Source organism: Cibotium barometz, chromosome 54, assembly GCF_041138505.1.
Source record: "Cibotium barometz isolate CiBa-2024 chromosome 54, ASM4113850v1, whole genome shotgun sequence".
In the NCBI taxonomy this organism is placed as follows: Eukaryota; Viridiplantae; Streptophyta; class Polypodiopsida; order Cyatheales; family Cibotiaceae; genus Cibotium; species Cibotium barometz.
Window position 1 is genome coordinate 29,373,075 of NC_141099.1, and position 23,981 is coordinate 29,397,055.

General features: G+C 45.2%; 1 protein-coding gene across 2 annotated transcripts in view; it reads left to right on the plus strand.

The window, feature by feature from the left end:
- The first annotated feature begins 432 nt into the window (after nt 1-432).
- Nucleotides 433-23,981, plus strand: part of LOC147608020 (U-box domain-containing protein 4-like) — a 31,738-nt gene continuing 8,189 nt past the window's right edge. The window contains exons 1-2 of one of the 2 annotated variants that reach the window (XM_086790192.1): nt 433-738; nt 2,402-2,672. In XM_086790192.1, coding sequence (XP_086646318.1) covers nt 2,406-2,672 — 267 coding nt within the window. In that variant the 5' untranslated portion in view covers nt 433-738; nt 2,402-2,405. The remainder of the gene's footprint in view (nt 739-2,401; nt 2,673-23,981) is intronic. The other variant, XR_015264647.1, reaches the window with a different exon arrangement.

Sequence of the window (23,981 nt, forward strand, 5' to 3'; positions counted from 1 at the left end):
AGTCCTTGAATTAATGGCAGGTTTTCCTATTCAAAATTAAATAAATGATCCCTGGCGACGAGCCCCTTATTAAAGACTTGCCACATCCGCCCACCCTTGAGAACTTTGACAATGGGCGGAGAGTAGGCAAGCTTGGACATGCAATGTTGCTCGTCCATGGAAAAGTCCCACTTTCAAACTTGGACATGCAATGTTGTTCGTCCATGGAAAAGTCCCACCTCCCATCTTTCTCCACATTGACTCGTGTGTACTTGCGACCTCGCCTTACTCATGATAAATTTTGATGATGGGTAAGGAGTACTATGCAAACTTGAATAAGAAATGTTGCCCATTCAACTTCCTAGGTTAAGGCATTGAGTCTTGTACCACGTTGAATAGTGTGAACATTAATGTTGTCTTCAAACAAAATGCTTTGACTGTATGGAAGGTTCTAAAAGAGTAATGTTCCATTGGCATTGCGAGGAAAGTGCGAAAAAAAAGAAGACTCCTCTCGGTCTCGTCTCCTCCTTTCATACGTGTTGGCTCTCCTCTCCTGCTGGGCTTCTCAAAGCCAAAGAGCCGGCGGATTTACTTGAATTGTTCTCAAAGGATTCTCTCTGTTTCTCTCTCTCTCTCTCACACACACACACACACACACGCACACACACACACATCTGCACAGACAGGCCCAGGCCAAATTTTAGGGTCTCCTCAGAAACAAGCGCGGAAGATCGATCACTCGAATCGAGCCAGAATTGGGTACGTTCCATCGACTTCTTATTTGCTTTCAATTTCGAAGCTTTGCGCAGAGAGTCTGCACATCTACACAGCCCTCTCTGCAGTTAGAGTGTATGCATTTCCATCCAAGTGATGACAACGGAGCATCCACGTGTGAAGAAAAGGAAACCTGCAGCACATGGATGAGATGCCTTTGCAGTGCATCAAGGCTCTTCAGCTGGTAGAGCGTCAGATTAGGTGACTTGCCGTACCTTTGGTAAGTGTCCCTGGTTTGCCGTACATGTCCTACATGGCTTACCTACATGACATAGATGGCTTGCTATATCTGTCCTAGAAGCGGCTCTTGTAGCACACTGTGTGTGTGTTTTGGTCGCGCATGTTCCAGGCGCCCCTGAAGGAACAAACTCAGTAATGAGGAAGACAGCCGCCTGCGCCTGGAAGAAAAGGAGAAAGAGTTGCAGGCAACGGAGATGGGATTGAAAGCACATGGCCTGCTGTACCTGTGCTAGATGGCTTGCACATGTTCTGCGTGGCTTGCCTGCTGTATCCGTTTTATATGACCTAGAATGCTTGTGGTCCATGTCACTTTTGTATCACGGTGGGGGTGGTTTCTGCAGATGGCTTGTCATTTCTGTCCGCAAAGAGGTCATGGGGATGATTGATGGCGATCAGCAGCAGGCAGAGAAAATTTGGTAGCATGGTGTACTTTGCCTTCAAAAGAGGATCAGTTTCTGCAATTTCCTGCAGTGGGGCGATCACCACCTATCAGCGTTGTACTGGTGCATTGCTATATTTGGTTCTGGAAGGGCCTCAATCTCTTAGTCACGTGTGCCTCATCGCGTCTGTCAAACCTGTCCTTGATGGCTTTTCTACACAAGGACTGCTAGTTTAGATTGCACCAAGGTGGAGTGATCACGAAGATGGCAGCAGAATTGGTACTTGTACCTAGAGGGGGCTCTGTCTACGTATCGTCCTGCTTTTCTTGTACCCTCTACTAGGAATCAGAACTTAAATAGAGGTTGCTAGCCATATGTGTTAAACTTGTCCTAGATGGCTTGCCATACCTGTCCTTGCAGAATCAGTAGCTTGCTGTATTCATTCCTGAGAGGGGCTTGATCTTTGCTTCTCCCAGGCCTTTACTCTTATACTGGGTGCATCCCTATAGCAGCTTCTGAAGGAGGCTTGATCTTTGCATCTTCTTGTGCTATTTGGAACTGGTGCTTATTTTTCAAAACAGCTAGGTATTTGTATATGTTTACCAGCTGTATGCAGTAAGGGTTTTGAAGCTAAGGGCTCTTACCTAAGCTTGCATAGTAAGATTGTGGGGGCCCACATTTGTACATGCCATTCCATTGAGAAAATAAATGCACACATGTGGCTGTTTGAGCAACAATTTCTTCAAAAAAATCCCATTGACTGGCTAGATTTCTTGGATTATGTGTTGCTCACTGCAATAATCCATATAAGGCTTTTCATCAGAATGTGGGAAGGCTACTAGCACTCTTAAGAGAGCAACTCTATGCATGACTGCATGTCTATCTATGTATGTATGTATCTTGCATGCATGATATGCATTTGAGAGTCATTATGGTTTACTTTGTTTTGTCGTTTTCAAAGATTAAGGCTCTTTGAATCATTACGTTAGGTGTTGACCTTAATAGATCTTGTTGTTTGATCTCTGCAGGAACATGGATTCCTTGCTCATAATGCAAAAGATATCCCACCTGATCCAGGTGCAGGATATGCTCTCAGAAAAAGCCATATACTACAAAACAAATTGTCAAGAATGGGCTGCTTGCATCAACTTGCTGAGACCCCTTTTCGAAGAGCTTCAAGAAAATAAGATGCCTTTGAGTGGTGAAGAATTATCTACCTTTGACATGATGGAGTCTACATGCTTGAAGATGAAGGAGCTTTTGGAAAGGTGTGCAGGAAAGGCCGGCAAATCTATTTTGGTAAACCCTAACAGCTTTGTGACTAGAGTTGCTTTTGTGGTTCATCGTCTCTAGTTTTTATGTAACCAAAACAATAAGGGGTTACTGCATAGTCTTTGCATTACAATTATGGCTGCAATTTCCTTGCTACATTCTCTTAAGCAGGAGGCCAATGACAAATCTCCTGCTGTGTAGTCGTTTAAGGGGATCAAAGTCCCAATGCAGAGGTGGTGGTTGTGACATGATGAATAAAGAGCCGGGGTTCTAGTCTGTCATGTCAACCGTCGCGGTTGATGTACCCATGAATCTCTCTCTTTTTTTTTTTTTGGCCAATGACAAAAGAGAGAAACTACTGGACAGGACTTCTGGAGATACTTGTAAGAACTGTCGTGGGCTGCAATGCCAGTCGGAGCGTTTGCGTGAAGGGGTACCACTTTTACAGGTGTTGGGTCAGCCCCAAGGCTGGTTACTTGTCCTTCTTTAACATGACTGGCCCAGATCTTGCTGGGTTGAGTTGCAAATAAAATAGCAACTCTAGAGCAAGGGGCAGAGTGGATCCCTTACAAGGGGCTGTACTAGAGACAGAGTTTATTTATGGCCTTACCTGGCACCTCAGCAGGTTCATAGGCAAATGGCGCCCAGAAAAAATCAAGAGAAAACCATTGCTACGCTGGTTATTTGCATTGACTCTTTGAAGTCCCAACGCAGAGGTGGTGGGCTTGACCTCCACTTGCTGCAGCTGGTTGCGACATGAATAATAAAGAGCCAGGGTTCTTGTCTGTCCTGTCAACCGTCGGGTTTGATGTACCCATGAATCTTTTTTTTTTTTTTTGGGCCAATGACAAAAGAGAGAACTACTGGACAAGACTTCTGGAGATACTTGTAAGAACTGTCGTGGGCTGCAATGCCAGTGGGAGTGTTTGCGTGAAGGGGTACCACTTTTACAGGTGCTGGGTCAGCCCTAAGGCTGGTTGCTTCTCCTTCTTTAACATGACTGGCCTAGACCTTGTCGGGTTGAGTTGCAAATAAAATAGCAACTCTAGAGCAAGGGGCAGAGTGGATGGGTAATGCCATACAAGGGGCTGTACTAGAGACATGGAGAGTTTATTTATGGCCTTACCTGGCACCTCAGCAGGTTCATAGGCGAATGGCGCCCAGCAAAAGTCAAGAGAAAACCTTTGCTATGCTGGTTATTTGCATTGACTCTTTGAAGACACCGGTTCACACTCTGGGGATGACTTTTTTGAGGGCTGACATCACCAACTATGCATACAATGTGGGGATGATTTGTGAGTGCTGATGTCACCAACTATGCATGCTTCAATGAAAGGTGACAAATCCCCATGACTGTATGGCTTCACATCCTCCCTTGTCCCCCTTTGCAGCTCTGCTTATAGTTTTCTTTCTTGTGAGCCTCTTAGCAGCATAATAGAGGCAGAGCTATATTGCCATTCAATTTCTTTGGCTTAATCTCCATGATGAGTTTCATGGCAGCCACTTTGTTAATGTGTACTATGATTACTCTTTAATGCAACTTCATTAGCATGGGGATCTCCATCTCATCTCAGATCATATGCCCTAGAATAAAAAATGCCCAAGTAGATAATTTGATCTCTGGTGGAGCATATGGCCTATTGCACCATGTGTCAATTCTCAAAAACTTTCCCCATTAAAGTAATATCTTGGATACATCCTCCAATATACATCAATGGAGAGGATGGTAATGAGCTCATAATAGGCTGCAAATGCATCGATCAAGTAGCCAACATTCTCCTCAATGTATACACTCATTATGATGGCCATTAAAGTCTAATATCAATGAGAAGAAGCCTTCAAATGAACTTTTGCAAAATCTGTCCAAAAAATTCTAGCATGTATACTTCCTCATGAAATCCTTGTAAACCCAAAGAAAAGCATGCTACATAGTCAAGGAAAACCCTCCATAGATAAACCTTGTTGTTGCACGTAAGATGTAGTCTCATCCAAGGATAAGTGCTTCCATTTGATGAGGAATTCTTCGATGCTCCTATTCCTCAATTCTCTTGTTCTCTTCCCAATAATCCTCTCCGGCTCATATATGATCTCCTCTTCTTCATCCATGGATGGAAGCTCCTCCTTCTCTTGAGGTATAGGCTCCACAAATTTTTTAAGATTAGATACATGAAATACATTGTGGATTCTTGTAGAAGTGGGTAAATCAAGCTTATAGGCCAAGTCACCAATCTTCTTGAGCACCAACTATGGCCCATAATATCTATGAGCAAACTTTGGGTTGGTGGAGCCTTTGAGAATGTTATGACGGCTCTTTGGAAGCTTCAACAACACATTCTTGAAACTTCACATTGCGTCTATGCTCATCGGCATTAACCTTCATGACATCTTGAGTCTTTTTCATGTTGTCCTTGCAAAGTTGAAGAAGCTGTCTCATCCTTTCCAATTCATATTTGGCTAAAGGATTAACCACCTTGTCCTCTTGAAAGGCTATAGATAGCATATGCACTTGGTATCCATAAAGAGCCTAAAAGGAGACATTTCAATACTCAAATACTTGCTTGAATTATGACAAAATTTAGTAGGATGCAACCATTCATCCCATGAAGCTTGTATGTCATGACAATAATGCCTTAAGTACACCTCAAGTCACTTGTTGGTACACTTCGTTTGCCCATCCGTTTGAGGATGATAGGCTGTAGATGGAGTGATTTGTGTGTCCATGTTCTTATACAAAGATCTCCAAAAAGTCCCCATGAACTTGGTGTCTATCACACACTATGTTGAGTGGCAATCCATGCAACTTGAATGCATTCTCCATGAATTATTTGGCAATTTGAGATGCTCCATATGTGTCATGTGCATGATCAATGCCATGTACCTTCTCAGGTGTTGATCGAGAGGAGGCAGCTAGATAAAGACTATGAACCAGCTAGGAGCACATGAGGACAAAGGTGGATTCAGAGCAAGGCCTGGAGGAGCTTCATGACCATGCGCTAGGAGCCAGGACATGGGGTCGGCTGAACCAGCATTGGTCGGCTGAACTAGAGGAAGGCAGGAGCCGGTGCACAATGAGTAAGGGTGGTTTTTCAGGTCGGGCAGTGTTGAGGATATTTTATGGTGGACTGGCCGACCACCAGTCGGCCAGTTGGCCAAGCCTTAAAGAGGCCCTATAAAAGGGACCATGTGCTCATTGTTAGAACCATTCAACCCTCTAGGGGTTTGGGTCAGTAGGAGTCCCATAGGGGGACAGTTTTGGGTGTGATTCACCTTTTATTCAAGGCAGCCTAGGGCTGTGTGTAAGAGTACCTTTTTGTACTATAGCAATATACTGAATTTCTAGCACACATCTCTCTCTCTACTCTCTCTCTATATCTGCGATTTGCATCAGCATGTTGCCAGTAGTGTTTAGGGCTGAAAGAAGACTCCCAAAGCTTAGAGCATCAGGCTCAGCAAAGCTAAACACTGATTCAGTCCCATATGATGGTGTACAGGTCCAAGGTATAGGAAAGTATAGGGAGACGAAGCCCAAGGCAAGGAACACAGAATCGGGAAGAGATCCCAGGAGGTTTGTTGGTGGTGTTCCACAAAGCCAAAGGGGATGGCAGTCCTGTGAGCCAGATAGGTTCTCAGGCAACGGTCTCAAGGGAGGTTTATCCTCCAAGGGTGATGTGAGAGTGCCAGACTCATTTCTCAGGAATGAAGACCAAGACAGTGTTCAGAGTCGGGACAGGAATGGATTGTGGACTAGATGGAACATATGCATAGATCTTCGTCTGAGACAGAGTGTTTTGGAGAACAGGCCGGGCTTTCAGAGAAAAAGGGTTGCCAGGGATGGATGGATGATAGAGGGACTTCGGGAAAGGATTGGGATGATGACAGTTATCCAAGAGCAGGTTAGAATCCCATCATCAAGTTTAGCAGAGGCGGATGTCATGTGCATGATCAATGCCATGTACCTTCTCAGGTGTTGATCCAGAGGAGGTAGCCAGATAAAGACTATGAACCAGCTAGGAGCACAAGAGGACAAAGGTGGATTCAGAGCAAGGCCTGGAGGAGCTTCATGACCATGCGTTAGGAGCCAGGACATGGGGTCGGTTGAACCAGCATTGGTCGGCTGAACCAGAGGAAGGCAGGAGCCGGGGCATGATGAGCAAGGGTGGTATTTCAGGTCGGGCAGCGCTGAGGATATTTTATGGAAGGTGGACTGGCCGACCAGCAGTCGGCCAGTTGGCCAAGCCTTAAAGAGGCCCTATAAAAGGGACCATGTGCTCATTGTTAGAACCATTCAACCCTCTAGGGGTTTGGGTTGATAGAATGTGCAGCGGAAGAAGGGAAAGTGGAAACACAGGAGGGAGAGAGAGAGAGAGAGAAAGATGGAGAGGAAACACAGGTGAGAACCTGTGTTTCCTCTCCATCAAAAGAAATACATGGCCCGAGCAAGAGGGGAGAACCTGCTCTCAATATCATCATCAAAAGAAATACTTTTGATGATATTGAGAACCTGCTCTCAATATCATCATCAAAAGAAATACATGGCCCGAGCAAGAGGGGAGAACCTCGTAAGTGAGGGACTGCAACTAGACAAGCTAGGCAAGCAATGCAAGCAATAAGAATATGAGGGAGGCATGCCGGCTATATATACCTCTACATGAAGGCAGCCGACTAGGGATAAAAGACCTCCACGACTGGGGAAAATCGCAAGACCATAAAATGGGGAATAAATATGGGTAAAATATGAGTGAGGGGTGACCAGCCCCTCTGACTAACATGGTCAGCCCTAGAGGCTAAAATAGGACACCAAATAGGAAGCCAACAAGTAGGGGATGATGTCTAACACCCCCTCTCAGCACCGGATGCTGAGCAAACTCCAAGAAGCCAGAGACGCCGTCCTCGATCAAAGATGAAAGACTGCAGAAACAGGTACCAAGAAAGCTCCACAAGCAATCTCCTCAGCAACTCAGCTACAAAAGCAACAGAACAAGCTGCCAGGTACACCGTTCCTCTGGAAGAAAACAACCATATAAGTTGCGACGTGCTGCTCCAAATAATGGTTCCAAACCCAAGTGTAAGAACACTCCCCGAAGTCGAATGTCGTGTATCCAGCCTGGAGAAAGTATGAAAAACCTCATAACCAACCAAGATCAGATCCTGTATATAACCAATCCTGGGAGAAGCAAACTGCTCCTCACTGGAATCCTCAAAAGAAAGAGTCAATCTGCTCCAACTTTGTACCAAGAGTAGCCAAATGCTGTATAAATGCATCCTCTGAAAAAGTCGGCATCGCAAGATGTGTAGACTGTGTAGAAAATATGGGGTCCATCTGCTCAAACTCCATAACATGAGTTGCCCAATGCTGTACATAAGTACACGCCACTGAGGTGGGCATCGCAAGATGAAAGGACTCCACATCCCCCTCTGAAAAATGATATCGTCGGACTGGTACAAGCCCAACCTGATTCTGATCCAAATCCAAAAAACTCTGAAAGTACCACTGTGCCCCAGGCACGGTTAGCAACCACAGATCCAAAGCATCCCACCGGGTCCAAAAAACCATCCTCCAAAACAACAAGCCATCAGAATAGGCAGGGGGAGGGGCATCCTCAAAAGCATCACAAAGAGCGGCAGAGGTAGACTCCTCACAATGAGGAAGGGAAGCAGGAATATAAACTGCAGTGGCAACGAAGTCCTCAAAAGCATCACAGATAGCAGAAGACTGTTCCAGAAGTAGAAACAGATCCCAAGAATCAGCAACAGATAAAAGATCCATGTGAAAGGATCACACCGCAAAAGGGCAAAACACCCTCCTTGTTCTGCAAATATTGCAAAGAACACAAGCTCGGACAAAATAAACTCTGCTCAGGATCTCTGAAAAGATCACTGCTCTCCTCCAGATAACTGTAAACTCCTGTCAAAGAAGAATGTCTCCACAGGTACAACACAGCTCCCGAAACTGATCCTCAAGTGAAGTAGATGGAGAAAGGCCCCCTCTGAGTGTAGAAAACTCCTGTGGGAAGCAAAACGCAGCCAAAACACTGCTATCCAACAAAAATAGCACTCCACCGCCAAATAGAAGGCAAGGAACATGTAGAAACTGGGAAACCGTGTAGGCCAAGAACAAAACACAGGTATAGATGCTTCAAAATCAGCAAAACGCTGACTGAAATCAGAAATTCAGAATCCTCCTCAAGTACCAAACTGCCTCCACAGCCACAATCCAATCAAGAAACCCCCTCTGCAAGTGATCTGTGTCCATTGGAGAAGAAAACGCAGCCAAACAAGGGCTACAAACCTGAAAATTCAGGCCAACTAGTGTCCACACCTCCTATGAGGAAAAACGCTGAAGAGAAGGTACCTTCGGGTCCAACAGATGAAGCCCAGTTGAAGGTAGAGCTACCAGCAAGATCGGTTCAGAAAAAACGCAGCAATCATGGCTGCAAATCTGAAAACGCAGAGGTATAAGGGGCTGAATATGGAAACGCTGAAGAAATAGGTACACCCGAGCCTCAGATCAGCAAATCAGCATCAGAAACCTGTAGAAGAAAAAAACGCAGCAAATATGCTGCTGTTGGGCCTGTACAAAACAGGCGACCAGCACTACAGGGGGGGGTATGAATGCCGAGAATTGCTGAAAACTGCTGTAGACAGCCACCTGAAGAAAAAACGCAGCAACCTATGTGCTTCTGCCCTTGCTGAAAACGCAAAAACGCAGGTCTGTCCAGGGGCAGAAAAAACGCAGATATGAAGAGGTATAGGAGGGAGCATCCAACGCTGAAAATCACCGGCGCTCTGATACCATGATAGAATGTGCAGCGGAAGAAGGGAAAGTGGAAACACAGGAGGGAGAGAGAGAGAGAGAAAGATGGAGAGGAAACACAGGTGAGAACCTGCTCTCAATATCATCATCAAAAGAAATACATGTCCCGAGCAAGAGGGGAGAACCTCGTAAGTGAGGGACTGCAACTAGACAAGCTAGGCAAGCAATGCAAGCAGTAAGAATATGAGGGAGGCATGCCGGCTATATATACCTCTACATGAAGGCAGCCGACTAGGGATAAAAGACCTCCACGACTGGGGAAAATCCCAAGACCATAAAATGGGGAATAAATATGGGTAAAATATGAGTGAGGGGTGACCAGCCCCTCTGACTAACATGGTCAGCCCTAGAGGCTAAAATAGGACACCAAATAGGAAGCCAGCAAGTAGGGGATGATGTCTGGGTCAGTAGGAGTCCCATAGGGGGACAGTTTTGGGTGTGATTCACCTTTTATTCAAGGCAGCCTAGGGCTGTGTGTAAGAGTACCTTTTTGTACTATAGCAATATATAGAATTTCCAGCACACATCTCTCTCTCTACTCTCTCTCTATATCTGTGATTTGCATCAGCATGTTGCCAGTAGTGTTTAGGGCTGAAAGAAGACTCCTAGAGCTTAGAGCATCGTCCTCTTCAGCGACATGGAGTTGCTTCAGGATGGCGATGCTTTCTTGTTGAAAGCATTGCCAGAGGAGCATCATGGGAAGTTTCTCGAGGAACTCATTAGCTACAACGACCAAAGGGGAGAAGCCGCATTTGCATCTCCCACTTGCTGAAAGAGGAAATCACTAGTGAAGCCTCTCTTTTGGTGGGAGACATTTGGGTATGTGCATAGCCATCTCCAAAAGGTGGCTTTGAGCCTCTTAGCGTAGGATTGCTCTTCGGGTGCATGTGAGAGGAACTAGAGTTCCTACTCACTTATACACACGAAGATACACAATTGTTTGAGCACGTGACAATTAGAGCGGCCAATGTATTGCCACGCTAACTTGATGGTGCGTGCCATGCACAAGATGGAATCTTCAAGACAGGTATAAGGCTTGTCAAGTTGTCATATTGCAATTTGCAATGTATTTACTAATATGTGTATAATCATTAACGTGATTATGTAATTTGTAAATTGTAGGTGAATGTGGATGCATTCAAGGTGATAGGGGACACTCTTGAGAGTGCCCATAAAGAGCAGGATGAGGAGGAGAGGATCTATATAGAGATCTATAAAGAGCGAAACAGTCCATAAACCCTTTCCAAAACAGTCCCGAACCAAAGCAAAGAGAAGCTGAAAGTTCCATCAGTTGAACGCCATCGACATGATGTCTATGTTCATGAAAAACCAGCCCCTGTCTGCCTTTATGTCTAGTGAAACCAGCCTCCTGGCCACCTAGGAGAAAAGCGTGCACTGTCTGTCCAGCGCTGCCTTCAGCCGCTCGTTTGCCAAGAGAAAGAGAGAGAAAGCATGACGTGTTGACACCTGAACCTGCAGCGGCTGTCCAGTCCACCTGCAGCCAGTCCAGCAACCACCTAACACCTTCCCTTCTGCAACCATCAAGAGCCTGCAGAGCCTGCTGTCCTTGCAAAAGAGAACCAGCCCACGTGTGCTCCTCTGTCCAGCAGCCGCCTCTGTGCAAAAGAGGAAGCCAGTGTGTATAAGCAGTCCAGTCCTCCGTGTGCCAAGCAAAAGAGTGAGAGAGAGAGCATGTACCGCAGCTCCAGCCCGCCGCCTCCTATTCAGCCTTCCGCCTTTGCACCAAAAATAGAGAAGTGCCTGCAGCCGTGTGCTTTTTCACCCATCAAAAGGCGCCTGTAAGCATAAGCAGCCATGCCATCTGCTCGCCTCCTTTCCAAGTGTGCGAGAGAGAAAGCCCCAGCGCATGTATACCAAGAGAGAGGCGCCTGAAAACAGCCCACCAGCCCCTTCTTTTTTACAAAAAGCAAGAGAGAGAGAAAAATAGGCGCATCCTCCAAGAGAGAGTAGCCTCCCCAAAAATAGCCTTTTTGGGCCACCAAAGGCTATAAAACCTTTTTAATTAAAATCTCTTTGTCCCCTTCACACTTGGGGTTGTCCACACATGGGTTTCCTTTTCAACTCCAAACTGATGCCATTCACACTGTCCACCATGTCCCCGTGCACACCTGCATACTGTCCAGAGAAAAACACAGGGTCGTGACATACCCCCCTCTTGAAAAATAGCAAGCGTCCTCGATTGCACTCAATGGCACAGTAAGGCATCTTATGAGCAAAGATTCCCCATATGACAAAAGCAATGGCCCTCAAGTGCATCTGGGTGATGAAAAAAAATCATCCTGCACAATAAGGTCACACCGTCACGTCAAAGTGACGAGCAACTCTTGCTTGTTCTTGCAGAACCTGCAGCAAAGGTCTAAAACCAAGTGGAAACACGTTAACTGGCAAAGGTCTAAAACCAGGTGGAAACACGTTAACTGTGTTAGCCAAAAACAAAACCATGCATCATTCTACATATGACACACATATACATGATACATATATGCATTCGCAAACAATATGCTCCTCAAAATGCTCTACCTACTCTAAAGTAACAGTCTAAGGGCTGCTCGCAAGCCTTACGCCCATGGACATCCCGCAGGACCCACGACTGATGGTACAACATGAGCATATGAAAGCACTCAATGCATCCAAACAATACATCCACTAAGTACTTCCCACATATGTCTCATGGCCATCCCGCAGGAGTCACACCCAGTGGTGCATCCATGAACATAGTAAAGTACTTGATGTATCATATCAATATACATGCATCACATGACACAATCCAGAGTATTACTCAATGTATTCTCAATGGTACCAGGATCCAATGGCACCAAAATACAATAATACCTCAAAAAGTGTATGCATACATGCACAAATAGAGTTCGATTCATATATCGATGAACCAAACCAACTCTAGGACTGCTCGCAAGACTTATGCCCTCCACAGAGTTATCCATAGTTGCAGTTATAGTTCAAGGTGCGGCCGACTGTGAACCATACCCAACTGTACCATCTCATGTGACTAGTACACAATATCATAGGAGTCCCATAAGCAGATGTACTAGCAGCCTCCAGTACCTTTGGGTGAATACAAAGATGTCACCAAGCGACTCCTAGATGACAACTGAGCCTGCCTGAAACAAGGGAGCGGAGGTGCTACCCCCCTCTTGAGCATCAGGCAATGCTTCAAACCTATGCTCTGCTAAACCTGAATGAGCCATAGCAAGAGTCGGCTCGAACTCAAAGGCATCAAGATAAAGCTGCAATACCTAAGGTGAATCTGCTAAGTCACCCTCCTCTATCCACTTCGCATCCATCGGTGAACAGTTATTGAACTTCACAGGATAGCGACGGGAAACTTTACCCTGTACCTTTCTTTCCTTATGTGCCAGTATCTGCTCGGGAATAAGAACCTCATAAAGTTCCTCCGCTTCCGTCTGAGCCTCATCTGATACATCCTCAGGCACCCAAAATCTGCTTGCACTCCATCCAAGTGGTAAGCACAAGTCCCCGACGAAGCATAGTAGACCACCACTGCTAAACATAGAAAGAAATTGTCTTCCGAACCCATGAAGCCTCCGTGAAGATACCACCGATGACAAAGTGTCAAAAGCCATAGCCTTCAACCCATCTCGTGCACCATAACACTTCAACTGCTTTCTTGTTCCTAGCTGACTACTTCCTGTCCTTGGTGTCTTTTCTCCTGAGCTTCATCTTCAGCTTTTGCTCTTCACCTCATATAGACAAAGACACACAATCCTGCACTGTCTCCTGCACTTCCTTTTCACTTTCCACACGTTGAAGCTTTTGATGTGACTCTCAAGAGACAACCACGATCTTGCCCCCTTAGGAAAGTTGGCGATTGTCCCGACCAGAGCAACCACGGAATCGCCCACTTGAGAAAGTCTGTTGGAATTAGGGTTGCAGGAAAGCACACAAAGCTTGGAGAAGAAGAAGCAAGAATGCACACAACACACAGTGTATTAGATTGTGTCAATGTACAAAGATAAGTTAACCCTAGAATAATGGGCGTATATACGAGCCGGGGAAAAAACCTCCTAAAGAGGAAAAAAGTACCCCGGCGGTCCTAAGTGTGTTCACACACATCACTGCCTATATATATGGCAACAAATCCCCCCTGGGAGTGATGGTGTGAACGAGAGCTGGCACTCATGTATAGGGAAGTAGTGATAATGCACCTCAATATGCTTTGTGCGAGTATGAAAAACTGGGTTTATCGCAACTGCCAATGCGCTCTGACTGTCAGTGTAGATAGAGGTGGCAGACTCCTGTACAACACCCAAGTCAGTCATAAGCCGTCTGAGCCACACACACTCAACCGTAGCTGTGAAAGCTGCCCTGTACTCAGCTTCACAACTAGAAGTGGCCACAGTAGGTTGCTTCTTGCTCAACCAAGATATGCATGAGCTACCGAGCATGAAACAAAAACCACTTGTGGACACTCTTGTGTCATAGCAACCAGCCCAATCTGAGTCCGAAAAAGCATGTAAATCTGGCGGCAACGATCCCGTTTTGAGGACCACAGGAGCTCTGGATAGGTGAACACGGTGCTGTAAAGCACGCTAGGATCCTTTAAACGGGATAAAACAACCCAAGATGTATGGTGCTGCTCAAGTAGCGAAAGATGCGTTTAACTGCCTTCCAATGCTGAGACCCTGGGCTATGCATAAACCTGTGAGACTGCAAACTGAATGTCCGGCCTCGTAATGCATACATAAATGAGACAACCAATAGCTGTCTGATAGTGTGACATCAAAGTGATCTCCAGAATCATGAAGACTCAACTTCAAACCTGTCTCCATTGGAGTAGCAATAGGTTTGCAGTCTTCAAGGTCAAATCTCCGCAACAATGTCTCAATATACTTTGTCCGACACAAAGCAATACCTCCATCACACTGCTTAAATTGTATCCCCAAATAATGATGCAAATGCCCCAAATCTGACATCTCAAAAGAGGCATTCAAATCAGCCTTAAAATCAGCAATATGACTCTCATTTGGTCCATGTCATTGACATAGAGAGCAATGATTAGATGTACATCATCCACACGTTTAACATACAAAGTGCTTTCTGTTGGACTATTCTGAAAACCATGTGTAGTCAAATATGCATGTATCTTTTCATACCGAGCTCGTGGAGCTTGCTTTAAACCATACAAAGCCTTTTTCAACCTGCACACTTTGTTTTCCTGCCCTCTTTGAACAAAACCACGAGGCTGCGATACATACACCTCCTCATGCAAATCTCCATTCAAGAACGCAGTCATTATGTCCAACTGATGTACATTCCAACCATTATGAGCTGCCAATGCACAAATGCTACGAATGGTAGTCATACGACAAGTGGGAGCAAAGGTCTCATCAAAATCAATGCCCTTTTCTTGAGCATAACCCTTTGCAACAAGTCTAGCCTTATAGCGATCAACACTACCATCTGGCTTTCGTTTCAACTTAAAAACCCACTTACATCCAATGACCTTTTTACCAATAGGCAAATCACACAAAGACCATGTACCATTCTTCATTATAGCATCATATTCAGTTTGCATTGCAGCCAACCAATTTTTTTATTTTTGTGCCTCATCAAATGAAAGAGGTTCTTCCTCTTCACACATACTAGACACAGCCAAAGCATAACAATCTGATGCATAAGAGCCATGCTGAAAACCTGAACGAGTATGACTAGAAATATGTGCATCAATTTTACTATCACGCAAGGTTTGCACCAGCCATTCAGGCATATCTCTAGCCTGCTCATTTTCAGCCCTATCCTCATAAATTACATCCTGTAAATCTGCATCAGAAATAGGCTGATCTATGATGTCGTTTGAAATCTGCATAGGCTGAATATTTGCCTCATTAGGACTTACATTTGAATTTCCACCTGTAAACAGAGGCAACAACGTATCAAATACATCCCGTGAGCTCACACCTGTCTCTTTGGTACATGATAACAAAGGCTGCACATCATCTTCCACAAAAACAACATCTCGACTAATCAAGATACGCTTTGACTGCGGATGATACAATCTGTAATCCTTGCTCTCAGCACTGTAACCAACAAAAATGCATTTGACAGCCTTGTCATTCAAGTGACCAATAGAAGGCTTCCTGCCATGCCAAGCTTCATATGGAGTAACAGACTGCAAGGCCTTAGTGGGACCCCTGTTGAGTACATATGCAGCACACATGACAGCCTCAAGCCAAAACGCATGTGGCAAAGCTTGGCTCTTGACCATACATCGTGCCATCTCCATAAGTGACCTGTTTTTCATCTCAGCAACACCATTTTGCTGAGGGGTATACGGCACTGTATATTGGTGTTTTATCCCACGACTAGCCAGAAATGCATCAAACTCTTTAGACATGTACTCCCCCCCTCGATCAGAACGGAGGGTGCCCACAGTACAATTGGATACATTTTCAACCATAAGCAAAAACTGTTTGAAGCACAAAAACACTTTGGACTTTGCCTTTAGTGGATATACCCATGCATGCCTTGAGTAATCATCAATGAAAGTCACGAAGTACAAGTGTTTACCAATTGACGGAGTTTGCATAGGCCCATGTGCTTGGATGGTATATCTGTCATGAAAACAGGACATTGGTTTTCGAGAGGAAACATGACTTTGGTTTCGAGGAAATAGGCCTATGGTTTATGGGATACAAGTCTTTGGTTTTGTTGGGGTAAAGGAATAATGCCCACCCTTATAGTGTGTACAAGCCCATAAGTTATAGTACATAGTACACTTAGTACTTTTAATGTACTAAGTGCACTATGTGTACTAGTGCAATATACATGTGTGATGGGGGAGTCACACACTCATTATCATGAGTTGACTTATCCCCACAACTCTCTCTCTCTCTCCCTTGTTTCTCTGTGTATGTCTCCCACATGAATTAACCTAACCCTAATTCATACTCCCACACAACTAGTATCAGAGCCCTGGTTTAGGGTTTTTTTTTTGTTCTTGAGTGCTGAATCACTGGCTCGTAGGGGTTTCTTCTTCTATCACCTCTCTGACGCAGGCAGGCAGCAGCTAGACTCTCCCATTCAGCAGCCTGTGTGTGAAGAGGCCAGAAGCGACCAAAAGGCAGCTGAGCAGGTAGCCTACGCTGCCCAGCAGGCGCCTACAGCAGACGCTTGGTCACAAGTGGTGAACGTAGCAGCGCACGGCGTGTAGAAGCGCTGGCCACCTATGCGAGTGGCGCTCAGTAGCGATAACACCACTAGGCGAAGGCAGGCGAGCGAAGAAGCGTTGGGCGAAGGCGTTGGCGAACAAGCGCTGGCTACTAGGCGCTAGGCGAAGGCAGGCAAGCCTGAAGGAGGCCAGCGCATTCAAGCGAAGCAGGCAGATACGTAGCTGGGCAGCGTCAACAGCTTGAGACGCCAACTCGTCGAAGCTAGACTGGGGCCACGTCTGTGACCAGCCCAAGCCACGTTCTCTGCACGACTGTACCCGTCAGCTGCAAGTACAGTCGCCCAGCCCTCCGTCATCCGTACAGCAGCAAACGCATCAGCTTGATTGGAGCAGCCATCAAATCTGCAGCAAGGATCACCTCCAAGAACCTGCACAGCAGCTCCTTCAATTGCCCATTTCTGCAAAAGCAGCAGCAACATCATCAACCCCTTTTTTTCTGCAACAAAAAAATCAAAAATTACAAGGTATTCTGCTTCAATTTTTCTTTGGGATTTGCAATTGAGCAAGTACAATCATCAATTGAGCAGGTACAGGTGCCGAATTGCTCAATTTTGAGCAAAATTGGCAAAATTGGGTGACATTGGTCACAATCAGGATCAATTTGCAGAAAATTGGATGTCGAAATTTGGAGATTTTGATGTATTTGTGCAATTAAGCAGTCATACATGCTGTATGATGTGAGAAATTGCACATTTGGGCAAAATTGCAGCAAATTGCAGTGCAAATCAAGGGGCTTTTGTGCCGATTGTATTGATTTGCAAAATTTGCAGCAAATTGCAGTGCAAATCAAGGGGCTTTTGTGCCGATTTGGTTGATTTGCATGCAGGCACTCGCAGTTGATGCTTTGGGCAATGTGTTGATGCCTGTTAAGCACTCAATGTGCCTGTAAATCAAGGGGGTTTCATGTATTTGATGTATATGTGGCCAGGGGGAAGCATCGTGAACACTCTGGATGCCTTCATGTGCGTCAATGTACCATGTATGATCAGAAATTGATCTTAAATCAAGGGGCTTTTCAAGTTCGTATGCTTGTTGAGCTTGGCAAAGCAGCAGGCAAGACATTTATGCCTTGAATCCTCAAAAATCAGCTTGCAGTCAAGGGGCTTTTGCCAAATTTCTGTTCGGGACTGTTATATGTAGTGTACGGGACTGTAAAAGTCTGATTTTCACTCATTTGGACAGCCAGGAGAGCATTTATTGCTATTGTACCTGCTGGTACAGATTTGGCACAGCTTTGTGCAAGTTTTGGCATGGCTGTACACTGATTTGAGTGAGGAAAAGGTTCAATTTCAGCTGCTGTACTTGCCGGTACAGGTTTGGTACATCATTAGTGAGCACTTGGTACTGCTGTACAATACTTTGGAAGGGCAACAGAGCACATTTAAGGTGCTGTCCAAAATTTGCAGCAACCAGATTTTGGTGATTTCATCACATAAAGTGGGAGAAAAGTTGCATTCTTGCTTCCGCAGTGGGAGATAAAGCTTGGGAGAACAACTGTGAGCACTTTGTGTGCTTTTGGTGCAGTGTTTGCACATTTTGCAGGGAGTCAGGCATTGACAGGTTGCATATTGCTATGGCAACCACAGGTGAGAGCTCTTCATTGCTTCACATCAAGAAGCTTGAAGGCTCGCATAATTATGATATTTGCTTCTCTTACTACTGAAGAGTGGGAAGATATGGATGAGCTGGCAAGATCTACTATCATGTTGTCTGTGTCAGACTCATTACTTTTTAGCATTCGTGAAGAGAAGACAGCTTGGGGAATGTGGCAGAGATTGCAGGACTTGTATGCCCAACAAAGTGCCTCAAGCAAAGTGTATTGGTTGAAGAAACTCATAGGTCTTCAGATGAAGGAAGGGGCGTCTATGACAGCCCATCTAAATGAGTTTAATGGTATTGTCAGCCAGGTCATTAATCAAAAGTTGGCAATGGACGATGAGTTCAAAGCCACTTTTCTGTTATGCACTTTGCCAGAGAGTTGGGACACATTCAGGACAGCCACTAGCAATTCGCATGCTATGCTGTCATATGCAGATGTTGAGGGTGCTCTTCTTCAAGAAGAGATGAACAGGAAAAACAACTCTGTTGGAAAGTCCAATGCAATGAATGCACGTGGGAGATCCCAGCAAAGGGGTAAAAGCCAAGAACGGGGAAGGAGCAAGTCTCGCTCCAAAAAGGACTTGGAATGCCATTATTGTGGCAAGAAGGGACACATTAAAAAGCAATGCTACAAATGGAAAAATGATCAAAAGGAAAAGGGAAAAGGCAAAGACAAAGAGAAAGATGAAGCCAAAGATGTAAAGCCAAAGGGCAAAAGTGGAGTCAAGATTGAAGAAATCAATGTGTCACATGCAGGTGGCAGTGAGGATGAGGTCCTATTTACGTCTTCACTTGATGCCCATTCACTTCTTACAGGTGGTCATGGTATGCACTCATGGATCATTGATTCAGGTGCCTCCTTTCATGTCACAGGTTGCAGAGACTTGTTTGTCAGGTATACTATTGGCAATGAAGGAGTGGTTTATTTGGGTGATAACCATGCATGCAAGATTCTTGGCAGAGGTGATGTGAGGCTTGTATTTTCAGATGGCTCACAGCTTATGCTCCATGATGTCAGGCATGTGCCTGAGATCAAGAAGAATCTGCTTTCTACTGGACAGCTTGATGATGCTGATTATGTTACCACATTTGGTCGTGGAAAGTGGAAAATTAGTAAGGGCTCACTGGTTGTTGCCAGAGGCTCTAAGGTGGACACTCTTTATTTCATGCATGCAGGTGTTTGTCACCATGCTAATGTAAATGCAACCGAGCTGCCGGAAATCTCTATGTGGCATAGCCGGTTGGGACACATGAGTGTCAAAGGAATGGAGCAATTGTCTCGTTTGGGTTACTTGCCTTCTCTAAAGTTTTCAAGTTTTCAGTTTTGTGAGCATTGTATATATGGCAGGCAACTGCAGTGCCCCCACAAGAAAGCTCTTGGACAGAAAGATGCTCAGTTAGAGCTTGTGCATACAGATGTATGTGAGATGCCTCAGCTTTCTTTGGGAGGGGCAAAATACTTTGTGTCTTTTATAGATGATGCCACACGCAAGGTGTGGGTTTATCCTCTTCGTTTGAAGAGTGATACATTCTCAATGTTTGAGAAGTTTGTTGCTCTTGTTGAGAATCAAACTGGCAAAACACTGAAGGCTTTGCGTTCCGACAATGGTGGAGAGTATATGTCCAAACAGTTTCAGGACTTTTGTGATGCTAAAGGCATCAAGAGGGAGCTCTCTACTCCTTATGATCCTCCACAAAACGGGACAGCAGAGAGGATGAACAGGACCATTCAGGAGAAGGTCCGTTCTATGTTGTCACATGCTGCGTTACCTCATGGTTTTTGGGCTGAAGCTGTTATGACAGCCGTTCACCTTATAAACAGGTCACCTAACACGAGGCTTGGTGGGAAAGTGCCAGAGGAAGTATGGACAGGGAAGCCTCCGTCATACAAGCACTTGAGAGTGTTTGGTTGCGTTGAGTACGTGCACATACGCAGGGAAATGCGCACCAAACTTGATCCTAAGTCTCACAAATGCATATTCCTAGGATATGGTGACAGAGGTGAAATGGGGTATAGACTTTGGGATCCTGTGAATAGAAAGATTATACGCAGCAATGATGTCATTTTTGATGAAACATGCATGTATAAGGAGCCTGCAAGGCAACAGGAGCCTGGCAGAGTCATCTTTGATGATGATGGACATCATGGACAACAACCAAGGGCTGTAAATCAGCCATTACAGCAGCAAAACCAGCCCTTAAATGGTGCTGAAAATGGTCCAAATGGACAGCCAGAGATGGCAGAAGATATCCCTATGGATATACCACAGTTAGAAGAAATACCGGGCATGATTTTTCAGCCTTATGGCATGGAACAGGAGCCACCAATGGGTGATATGCAGGCTGGACAGCAACCTGCAAATGATGGTCATTGGGTACGGAGGTCCACAAGACCCTCCAGAGCCCCTGACAGGCTTGTTCCAGGGGTTGACTACTTGATGCTCACTGACTGTGGGGAGCCCTCATGTTACAAGGAGGCTTTATAGAGGGCAGACAAGGCTCTATGGGAGCGTGCCATGAAGTCAGAGATGGATTCTCTGCATAAAAATGGAACTTGGAAGTTGGTGCATTTGCCTGCAGGCAAGAAGGTTTTGCCATGCAAGTGGGTATACAGGCTCAAAGTTGCACCAGATGCAAAGCCAAGATACAAAGCCAGGTTAGTGGCTAAGGGCTTCAAGCAAGAATATGGTGTGGACTTTGATGAAATCTTCTCTCCAGTGGTCAAAATGACCACACTTAGAGCTGTGTTAGCTTTGGTTGCGCATGATGATCTGGACTTGATTCAGATGGATGTGAAGACTGCTTTTCTTCACGGTGATCTCCATGAGGAGATATATATGCAACAGCCAGAGGGTTATTGAGTGAGTGGAAAGGAGAAGCTTGTATGCAAGCTGAAAAAGAGTCTTTATGGGCTCAAACAGGCACCAATGGAATGGTATCATAAATTTGATTGGGACAGAAATCAGCGTGTGTTGTATTTGTCTCAGAAGGAATACATTGGCAAAGTCTTGCAGAGGTTCAATATGGACGGGGGGAAGAAGACTAGTACTCCTTTGCCTCCATATGTGAAACTCAGTGCTATGGACAGCCCACAGTCAGATAGTGATAGGGCTGATATGGCCAAGATTCCGTATGCTTCAGCTTGTGGCAGTCTCATGTATGCCATGGTTGCTACTAGGCCGGACATTGCATTTGCAGTGGGAGTGGTTTCTAGATACATGGCCAACCCTGGCAAGAAGCATTGGGAAGCAGTGAAAGGTGTCATGAGATACCTGAAGGGCACACAGGATATGTGCATATGTTTTGGCAAACAGGATGCATTAGTGCATGGTTATACGGATTCGGATTATGCCGGTCATCCAGATAACCGGAAGTCTACTACCGGTTATGTGTTTACATTCACAGGAGGTACTGTGTCATGGATATCTAGGATGCAGAAGTGCACAGCCTTATCTACTACAGAGGTCGAGTATATTGCAGCCACAGAGGCTTGCAAGGAGGCATTATGGCTATCTCGGTTAGTGGTTGATTTGGGTTATACAGGGGATATTCCATTGTTGCATTGTGACAGTCAGAGTGCCATCCAGTTGGCAAAGAACCCTGTCTTTCATGCAAAGACGAAACATGTGGATGTGAAGTATCACTTCATCAGAGAGGTGATAGAGAACAAGCAAATTCAGCTTGTTAAGATTCATACGGATGACAACCCGGCTGATCTGTTGACAAAGAGTTTGCCTCCGGAGCGGTTTGCTCATTGCAGACACTTGATGGGCATTGGATGAGGCCAGTTTCAGCCTTGATATGGCCTTGTATATTATCATGTACATGCTGATTTTTCTTTTCCTTCATTTAAGGGCACTTTGCCTTTAAGTGGGAGGTTGTTGGGGTAAAGGCATAATGCCCACCCTTATAGTGTGTACAAGCCCATAAGTTAAGTACATAGTACACTTAGTACTTTTAATGTACTAAGTGCACTATGTGTACTAGTGCAATATACATGTGTGATAGGGGAGTCACACACTCATTATCATGAGTTGACTTATCCCCACAACTCTCTCTCTCTCCCCCTTGTTTCTCTGTGTATGTCTCCCACATGAACTCTAACCCTAATTCCTGGTTTCTCCCACACAGGTTTATCGGATACAGGTCTTTGGTTTCATGTGGAAAACATGTCTTTGGATTCATGTGAATAGGTTATAATTTTCTTGAGGTTACATGCAAGCTGTGACTAGAGGAAAGGACATATGGTTTGATACAGCCCTACTGTTGTTTGGGAAAGGGTTTGAGGGATCCATGGTAGAGATGGAGAAGATCTTTTCAAGCAGGGAGGTGTTGTACAGGTGTGCCTTCTCTATGGTATGTTGTGCTATAATATTGTACAGGTGTGCCTTCTCTATGGTATGTTGTGCTATAATAACGAGAGTTCTCTTTTGGAAGTCCTGGTTGAAACTATAAGGGATCCTATTGGTAGAGGATTCTACAAGTTGTACTTTGTACTCGAATTTGATCAATTAAAGAAATACCGCAAGGGACGCCCCTGCGTTTTGGGGCCAATCGGTGTCCTTGTACTAATTGCAGGAGCACTCTAGCTCCCCCTGTTTGTTTCCTTTTCGAGGTCCCTATGGGTGATGAAGATTTTTGTGTGCGAGTGTTTGTTTCACCGCCCGTCAAATTTCTGAAGGCCGGTTTCATGGTTCCATTGTTGGGATATCGTCTACTCTCTCAAGGAGGTGAGTCCGTGGTTGTCACATCAAAAGCTTCAACTTGTGGAAAGTGAAAAGGAAGTGTAGGAGACAGTGCAGGATTGTGTGTCTTTGCCTATATGAGGTGAAGAGCAAAAGCTAAAGATGAAGCTCAGGAGAAAAGACACCAAGGACAGGAAGTAGTCAGCCAGGAACAAGAAGCAGTTATTGAAGTGTTATGGTGCAAAACATGGGTTAAAGGCTATGGCTTTCGACATTTTGTCGCCAGTGGTATCTTCACAGAGGCTTCATGGGTTCGGAAGGCAGCTTCTTTCTATGTTTAGTAGTGGTGATCTAGTATGCGTCATTGGGGACTTGTGCTTACCACTTGGGTAGAGTGCAAGCAGGTTTTGGGTGCCTGTGGATGTATCAGATGAGGCTCAGACAGAAGCGGAGGAACTTGATGAGGTTCTTATTCCCGAGCAGATACTGGCACACAAGGAAAAAAAGGTACGAGGTAAAGTTTCCCGTCGCTATCTTGTGAAGTTCAAGAACTATTCACCGATGGATGCGAAGTGGATGGAGGAGGGTGACTTAGCAGATTCACCTCAGGTATTGCAGCTTTGTCTTGATGCCTTTGAGTTGGAGCCGACTCTTGCTATGGCTCATTCAGGTTCAGCAGAGCTGGGGTCTGAAGCATTGCCTGATGCTCATGAGGGGGGTAGCACCTCCGCTCCCTTGTTACAGACAGGCTTAGTTGTTATCTAGGAGTCGCTTGGTGACATTTTTGTATTCACCCGAAGGTACTTAGGCTGACAGTACATCTGCTTATGGGACTTCTATGATATTGTGTACTAGTCACATGAGATGGTAAAGTTGGGTATGGGTCATAGTCGGCCGCACCATGAACTATAACTGCAACTATGAATGGTTTTTGCCTTTGGAACTAAGGTATGACTGAGGAAGATTGGGACATTGATCTTTGTCATATGGTTCTGGCTGTTCTTGACCAC